Below are 9,048 nucleotides of genomic sequence, written 5' to 3'. Positions count from 1 at the left end.
TGAGTGTTCCCCTTTCCCCACATCCTCTCCAACATTTGGTATCATTTGTTCTCTTGATCTTAGCCAGTCTGACTGGGGTAAGATGTAATCTTAAAGTGGTTTTAATTTTCATTTCCCTAATTATTAGTGATGTTGAACATCTTTTAAGATGTTTCACAGCCATCTTTACTTCTTTTGAGAACTCTCTGTTCAGCTCCTTAGTCCGTCTTTTAATTGGGTTGCTGCTTCTTGTCTTGGTTCTCTGTTTTTTGAGTTCATTATAAATTCTGGTTATTAAACCAGATGTGTCACTGGTGAAGATTTTCTCCCATTTTCTGGGTTTTCTGTTTGCTTCCTTGGTTGTCTCCTTTGATGTACAGAAGCTTTTCAGTTTAATGAGGTCCCTTTCCAGCTCTATTAAAGCTAGCCAGCAGAGATGAAGCTTCAAAATCAGTACCAGCTCAATTTCTCCTTGTTTTTTTTTTCTACAGCTCATATATGTAGTATCCTCAGAAATAGGGTCTTACTGTTGACCAGAGTACCCATAGACCCTCAATACTTGTCATTGCCCCTGCTCTTGAATACGTTTTTATGTTATATTGATCTCTATTAAAAACAGTGTTGCTTTTCTCTGATTATATTTAGACATAGAAATTGTGAAAATTACTTTTGGAAACTAGATTGTATTATATCTGTGCCAAATTACATTTTCCCCTCTCATGCTCCTCTGTCTTAGTGAAAAATTTAAGTCTATTTTGGGTCAGCAAAGATGGCTTAGGTGGTAAAGGTACTTGCTACCAGGCCTGATGACCTGAGTTTGAATCCTGGGACCCACTTGGTAGAAGACAGAATTAACTTTTAAGTTGTTCTCTGACTTCTACATGCTCGTGCACATGCACATGCAACACATATACACACACACACACACTTAGAAATGTAATTTAAAATAAAAATTAAACAATTCAAGTCTATTCTGAGGATTTCCTTTTTACTTATTAGAGTACACAATGTGTAAAATAATAAATACTTGACTATTTCCTAGCTATATCAGTGAAGTAAAGAAAGAAGCCATAAGTGGTTTTTTTTTTTAAATAGAGACTAAGGAGGCAGTAATCATTTTATGAAAATATTCTTCTGTGTCCATTGGAGATTATTTTAAATTATTCAGGACACAACAAAGTAGAGATTATGTTAAAGAAGTGACACATTAGTTGCCCTTCATTTAGCCACTAATTTTCGGCATTCAGAGTATTAAGATTAATTAAATTCTATAACAATGCTAAGTTTATTTTTATATGTAACCACTAGTCTGTTATAAATGCTAAAATATTTTTACCACCAAATACACACTTTCTTTGGATAATTGTCTTTAAGGTCAATATAGCTTTATTATTAGGGTTATATTTGTGCGTGCGTGCGTGTGTGTGGATGTGTGTGTGTGTACTCTTTATTTCTAAAAAGTGAACTAAAAATGAATTTTTCTCAAACAGACAAAGTAGTTCTTTTAATAACATACTTAATTGTAAATAAAGTAATTATTGATACCACTGAGCCTGGTTAGCATTTATTGGTGATTTAATATTTCCTGTTTATAATCCAGAAAAACCTTTGTAAATTTATACCATTGAACCTTATTTTTTAGCATCATTTTATCAAGAATGCAAAACCTGTGTCAATATTAAGAGATCTGATCACAGAAGCCATGGAAATCAAAGCTAAAAGACATGAAGAGCAGCAGCGAGAGCTAGAAGAGGAAGAAGAAAACTCGGTTCGTAGTTATCCTAAGAAAGTTGACATGTTAAATATCTGAATTATTCTTTATTCTTTCATTTGTTTCCTTAAATATATTTATAACACTTACTAGTTCATTACCCAAGTGAGGTATGCATTAAATCTTTAAAATATTTCTTTTGCATTAAATGTCTGCTATCTTTATCTGATGTCTTAAGGATTAATGGTTAATGGAATGGAATGTTGATATAGTAGGACTTAAATCTTGAATTTGGACAATTTATGTCAAATCATCTGGAACTTTCTTTTCACAGTTATGCTGTGAAAATTCTAAGTGCTGGTGAATATGTGGAGAAATTGAATTGAAAATGATATACTGTGCTGGATAACTTTAGTCTCAACTTGACACACCTGGGTAGAGGGAGCATCAATTGGGGAGTTGTCTCCATTGGACTGACCTGTGGCCGTGTCTGTGGGGCATCTTCTTAATTATTGAGTGATGTGGGAGGGCCCAGCCCACTGTGGGTGGTGCCCAGGTGGGCCTATGTTGTATAAGAATGCAGGTTGTGCAGGGTCCAGGGGAGCAAGCCAGTAAGCCTTCATGGCCTTGTGCTTCAGCCTCCGCCTCCAGGGTCCTGCCGAGTTCCTACCTTAGGCTCCCTATTACCCGAGAGATATAAGCTGAATAAACCCTTTCCTCCCCAAGTTGGTATTGGTCATAGTGTTTTGTCACAGCAATGGAGAAAGAAACTAGAATATACACACTCTGTGTAAAACAGTTTGATAGTTTGCTAAACTGTCAAACATGGAATTAGTGTGATTCAGTTCTAGTCCTACAAATGATAGTGCTCAACTTAGTGTTACCGAGTTGTTAGGGTTAGAGCCTGGGCCCTGGCAGCCCTAACAAAGTAGATTCGTCCACTTGTCTCAATAAACCAATTAAATAGATAAGTAATAGTGAAAAGCAGAAAAGGAGATTTTATTTGATGTGGTCACATCGGGAAAAGGAACAAATAAAGAGGTCCAGGAAACATACTCTTCAAGTTAATCTTTAGGGTTTTGGCACTGGTTTTAGGTTTAAGTAGATTGTAAGAGGTGTACATAACTAAGCAGTCCTGGTCAAGTTGTTGTATGACCCATCAATGTATAAGCTTTATTGTGCCCTGACAAGTTGTCAGAACTTTGAGAAGTCTCTTTTTGGAAAAACAAGTTCCTCATGGCCAGGACCAAGCTTCAGTCTTTTTACCATACCATAGATTTTTGGTGAAATTCCAATTTCTTAGATTCCATTCTTTGAAAACGCTGATAGCCAAAGCGAGGGGCATAAGTGTCTCTTTACAATATCTTCATCCTGCAGGGTGGTTATATTATTATGGTTCATCTTTACAGTGTTATGAAAGCATACACATATAACCATTCTGTTTCTGATTTTCAGTATGCTGTATAGTATTCATTAAGTTACCTTAGATATTCAGCACTTTCCATAAAATAGCCTGTGAGTTTTGCCCAGTTATAAATTAATGTAAGTTGACTAAATGCTACTTTAAGGTAATCTGTGCTAAACATCCACTGATGTTCAGTGGATTAGGTGTAATAAATGCCAGTATTTGCCTGAGTATAATTTCTACCATTTGAGAATAGGACTATGAAAATACTCTTGACAAATGTTTTTTAATTTTTTTTCCTTCCAGCTTTTATTTTCTGGAGTAAAGCTTGTATTTTTTAGTAAAACTATTATGTTCTTTGTTTTTTTTAACTAAAATAGTAAGAAATTAAATTCTGCAGAGTCGCATGCTGAACAGTACTTACATGTTTTGCTTTTGATGATTTCAAGCAGTAGCTTTTATACTCATTTTATTGTGTCCTTAACCAAAACAAAGTGTACACATGCATACATGTAAAAGTATTCATGAGATATGTAGAGCAGTCCCAGTGTACATCCTAGGTCACCATTCATTTTTAGGGAAATTTTAAATCAATAGTCTTATCTTTCAGAATATTCACATTGAAAGTTCAAGATTTCATATATAAAATTTATATTGTTTATTCTTTTGGAAGCTGGCCTAAATGGAATTATACATGCAATTTTAAAATAAAATAACTGATTTCTTACAGAGCTTCACATCTCTTGATGTTACTAGAACACAAATTTGTGATGCCTTTTTTTAAAAAAAATATAAAAGTATCATGGTGTACTCTTTTAATTCTAGCACTTAGGAAATGGAGGAAGAAGCAGGTGATCACTGTGAGTTCTAGGCCAGTCTGGTCTACATAGCAAGTACAAAGCCAGCTAGGGCTACATAGTAAAATTCTGTCCCCCCCCCCAAAAAAAAAGTCAGATATTTTCACACACTTTATACTCATATTTCAGTATATCAGCACAAAGTTTGGTATAGGTTATGTATAAGAATTGTCAAAATACAGGAGTTTTTCTTGTTCTCATTTAGAATATACTAATTAATTTGTAGCATTCAAGTTGTAAGCATGCAGTTAGGTAACTTATTAATTAGGCTACAGGTAGTATTCATTGTCATACAGTATTTGAACTAATCAATTGATGACTAAAATTTTTATTGTTTGTATGTGTGGGTTCATGTGTGTGTTTATGTGTGTATGTGTGCATGTGTGTACATGTATTAAAAGGGGTAGAAATCAGAGGATAATGTGGCAGGAGTTGGTTCTCTCTTTCTACTGTGGGAGTTCTGGAGATGGAACTCAGGTTGTCAGGGTTGGCAGCAAATGCCTTCACCCAATGAACCATTTCACTGGCCCTTCAGTTGATGATTTTTTTAAAATAGTTTTAAGTTTGTTGATTTGGCTTATTGAAATACTGTATAGGTATTTGATTGAGTGTTTACATATGCATATATACATAGTACATATACATATATACATAGGTATATGTAACTGAATACTTTCTATTTTAATAAAATAACAAGGCAGACATTCCACACCTGGTATGTTATGTGATATTTATAAGTGGAATGGATGGTTTCAATAAATTGGGTTTATAAGACAAGGCATAGAATGTACCACTGAAAAGTGGTGAATTTAAAAGTAGATTAAAAACTGATCTGGAATTACTTTTTCATGGGAGCTCAGACATTTCCCATCTGGGTCATAATGTTAGCTAAAATACAAGAAATTGAATGGATATAGAATTTTACAAAACCTATAAATCTTATGCCTGGCTTCTATGAAATATGTTCATTTTTATGAGTGTACCAAGCTCTTTATTTCTACTTTCTTCTTAAGAAAAGTGTGATGTTTCTTCATATTAGCTTAGAGTTTTATTCATTGTCCTTAGATATTGGAAAAGAAGTATGTATTTTCTGGTAGATTCATGTTTGAATTCTTAAGCTTTCAAGGCTGTGGTCCCTAATCTCTTAAGAATGGCATATCCTCTTGAAACTGATTCACTGAAGCAGTAATTTCAGGATGGCTGTGGGGGAAATGTCTGGGCATCATAGAAAATCTCCCCAGCAGAGGGGTGATAAAGCCAGCAGGTGATATATCTCAGAGCCAGCGCTGATTCTGCTGAATAGGAAGCATCAAATCAACTTATTTTTGAGATCCTTGCAAAGTAGGTAAGAATAGAACAGTACGAGAGCCAACCCTTAGCAGTCCCCAAACCTCTAACATACTTAGCTGATTAAAAGAGGTAGAAAGCACTAAGAGCAGGACAGGGTGCACCTGAATCCTGACTACTTTTACTATTGTCTCTTACCTCATGTTGCCTGATTGTCTGTATGGATTTATCCATTTCTGTCTTTCTTGTTGTTTAGGATGAGTTTTTAGAGAGGGTTAAGTATAAACCTATGTGTTAATATCATCTACTTTAATAGACTTGCCTGCCAGTTATTTCTTAGGTGTTTTGAATTTTAAATATTGAGCTTGTAATATAATAGTTAATATTATCTCCTTATATCTGTAGAATACTTCATATTATGTCAGTAGTTAAAAACTTTGAGTGCCTGTGAATTAGTAGAATTCTCATTCATTCTGTCAGGTTGTAAATTAAAGTTATCCAAGCAAAGAGGTGGGAGGCAGGCAAATTATTTAGTTGATAACAATACAAATAAATGATATTCTCTCTCTTCTTTTAAATCAATGAGGGTTCTTTTATAAAACTTTTTGTGATTGTAGTCAATGTCTTATACTGCCCTTCCCCCACTGCATCTAACCTCTCATGTGAGAACAGTTGTTAATCAATGCTGTACTTCCTTAATGTCTGTGTTCATGAAGTCGAGGCTGTTGTTAGAACCCTTTTACTGTGACTCACAGCCTACCTTCTTGCATTCAGCTCATAATACATGCTCCATTTTTGTTTTTGTTTTTAATGTGTTCTGTTTTGGGAAATTTCATTTTGCTGATACCTACTTAGGTTCTGGAGACTGACTTGGTTAGGATATGGCAGAAAATTTTGGATAGATGTTTTGGTATTCTATTTGTTTTCAATGATATTTTTCCTCATAACCCCTCCTCCTCTTGTTTTTTCAAAGATGAAAGGTGTTTTCAACATGGTGGTAAACCTGTGTTGTTAATTTTTACCTGCACATTCATTTTTAGCCCAGAGGACCTATAGTCTCTGACCATCTCACTGTTTCTCATTCAGGCATTCAATTAGTCCTTATCTAGTAATTCAGCTAATAGGATACAGAACAAGTTTAACATTGGACCATTGAAAATTCCAGGACTTTGAAATTCATCAAATTGAGTTACTATAAGATAGATAGATAGATGATAGATACATAGATAGATAGATAGATAGATAGATAGAGAGATAGATAGATAGATCTATATCTATATGTATTTGATATTCAGCATTAATACTTAGGTATTGTGGCCCTCTTTTACATTCTGAGTGAATGTAGTTTTTAGAGGATTTATGGGTTATAAAATATTTTTCTGGATCCTCATTCGATTTGTTCTCTGTGGGAACTCATGAGCAACAGGACAAAAGCCATCTGACCTCTCCAATATAAAACCAAAAGAGAGAACCTGAAGCCTAGACCAACCAGCTTTTCATGCCCAACAAGTAAACCACAAAGGCACATAAAGTTTCCAAAAAGAAGCAGACCTAAATTCAACAAAGGAAGGCTTGAGTCTCACACAAGAATCAGAAACTACAAAAGAAATCCACATGTCAAAGTCATAGGGAAAAAATAATAACATGAATAAACCAAATAATATACCCCCACCAAGCACTAACAGTTCTGTAGAAGCAATGAGAACCCCCTCAAGATAACACAGGACATGGAATTCAAAAGAGCAGTTATAAACATGATAAAAGAATTCAGTGAATTTAAAGAACACACAAAGAAATCAAAGAACTGAAAGAAGAGGGATAAACTAAATGAATTCAGAAAAGAGTTAGAAATATTGAGAAATGAAGAAGGAAGTGAAACACTCAATAAGCCAATTAGAAATGACAAGAGAAATTTTCATCAATATAGGATGAATGAAATGGAAAGTAGAGTATCAAGACTGGAAGATAAAGTGGACGAATTAGATCAAAGATTATGAAAAATTTAAGAAAACACAAGAATGGAATATGCAGGAATTGTGTGCCACCATAAAAAGATGAAACTTACACATTATAGGCATCAAGGAAGGAGAAGAATCTCAGGATAATGGTATGGACCAGATCTTCAATAGGATTGTAGAAGAAAATTTCCCAAAATTGAAGAAAGATATGCCCATACAAATACAAGAAATATATAGAACACCAAACAGACAGGAACAGAAGAGAAACTCTATACAGCACATCATAGTAAAAACACTAAATGTACAGAACTGAAAGCTGAAAAAAAATATTTTTCTAAATGTAATTTTCTTCTATATAATTCAGCTTATTATAGTTGGCAAAAAGTAGTGAACAAAAATTAATTTTATGTTTCCATCAGTGTTCAATGTGGCTTTCGGGAGAGGGGTGTCAGTATTTGATAACCATTTCAAAATTTTTTTTAAAAGAACTCTCAATGCTGTATACCTGTAACCTTACACCATTATGTTTTTAAATACCTTTTATTCCAGAAAGGTGTGCAATATGATTGGAAATAGTGTCTCATGGATATGATTCCTTTTTTCTCCATTTTTACTTGACAGCTCTGTACATTAATTTGTATGATTTTAGTCACCCTCACCCCCATTCCTTTCTCTCCTCTCCCTTCCTCTCCTGCTGGCACCCTTCTTCCCAAGAAGACCCCTCTCCTACTTTTATGGCTTATGTGTGACCCACTGAGTTTAATTAGAGTTACATGCCCGAGAGTGGGTGGAAGGGTATACAGTGGAGCAATGACAGTTTATCTGTGCTGCACTCCTGAAGAAAATGACCCCTCCCTCAACAAGCATTAGTTGCTAACTCTCCTTCTGGAAGAATTTGGGCCTCATAAACCCCTCCTTCATCCATGATGAAATGTTAATTGATCAAGTCTTGTACAGATAACTACAGTTGCATTGAGTTCATGAGTGCAGTGCCTGTTTCATAGCAAGAAGACATCTCCCCATCCTTGGCTCTTGGAATTCTCTTTTTTGTTTTGTTTTTTGTATATACTAATTAAAATTTTTATTTCAATTGTATAATAGAGGTAACAAAATCATCTCTTTTTAAAATTTTTTAAAAATAAACTCTTAAGTTGCTTTTTTTTCTTTTTTAAAATTTTTTAAAGAAATAATTTATCGAGAATTTCATACACGTGTGTAAGGTGTTTTGATCAAATCCATGCTCACTCCCTCCCCTCCAACTCTTCCCATATCTCCCCATCACTTTTTTTCTGATAACTTCAAGTATTCTTTCTTCTTTCTTTCTCTCTCTCTCTCTTTTTTTTTTTTTTTTTGTGGGGCTTTTGGCTACTTTAACATTCCTGCCTCTGAAGAGGTAACCCTAAAATCTTTTCAGGATTAGATACAACCTCCCAAACATTTTTTGACATTTTTGGCCTTTAGAACAGAGAAGGTTACTAAGAGGCCCAAGGGCATTGTGAGTTTTAGCCAAGAAACTGGCTACTTTTCTTTGGGGTCTGTTTGCCCTAACTGCCCAGCAAATTCCTACCTCCTATTCTAATCACACCATCCTCTGAAGAGGTTACTCAAATTGCCAATGAGGAATCCGGACACAGACTGCTCTGGCTTCTTCCATGCTGAACAGGGACGCACGGTATGGCAATTGGAGTACCCCTTCAGTGGGTCTCTCTAAAAGACTCCCAAATTGAATAACTCTTATCTCTAAGGGGAAAAGAAAGTCCTTGAATCATGACTAGGAGCTGTGAAGGAGATGTAAAGGCAAGAGTAATTAGCATTACAAGTTCTAGACAGGGAACTAAAAACAAGTCATAA

At 34.9% G+C, this 9,048-nt stretch overlaps 1 protein-coding gene across 1 annotated transcript in view; it reads left to right on the top strand.

Annotated features, from left to right (window-relative positions):
• Stk3 (serine/threonine kinase 3) overlaps positions 1–9,048 on the top strand; it is a 321,762-nt gene that overhangs the window by 203,711 nt on the left and 109,003 nt on the right. Inside the window, exon 8 of the mRNA XM_008831545.2 lies at positions 1,622–1,747. Within this exon, the coding sequence (XP_008829767.1) occupies positions 1,622–1,747 (126 nt within the window). The remainder of the gene's footprint in view (positions 1–1,621; positions 1,748–9,048) is intronic.

The sequence above is a fragment of the Nannospalax galili genome, unplaced genomic scaffold, assembly GCF_000622305.1.
Source record: "Nannospalax galili isolate Female #2095 unplaced genomic scaffold, S.galili_v1.0 scaffold334, whole genome shotgun sequence".
In the NCBI taxonomy this organism is placed as follows: Eukaryota; Metazoa; Chordata; class Mammalia; order Rodentia; family Spalacidae; genus Nannospalax; species Nannospalax galili.
Note: the sequence above shows the minus strand (reverse complement) of the source record. Positions and strands in the feature narration are given on the sequence as shown.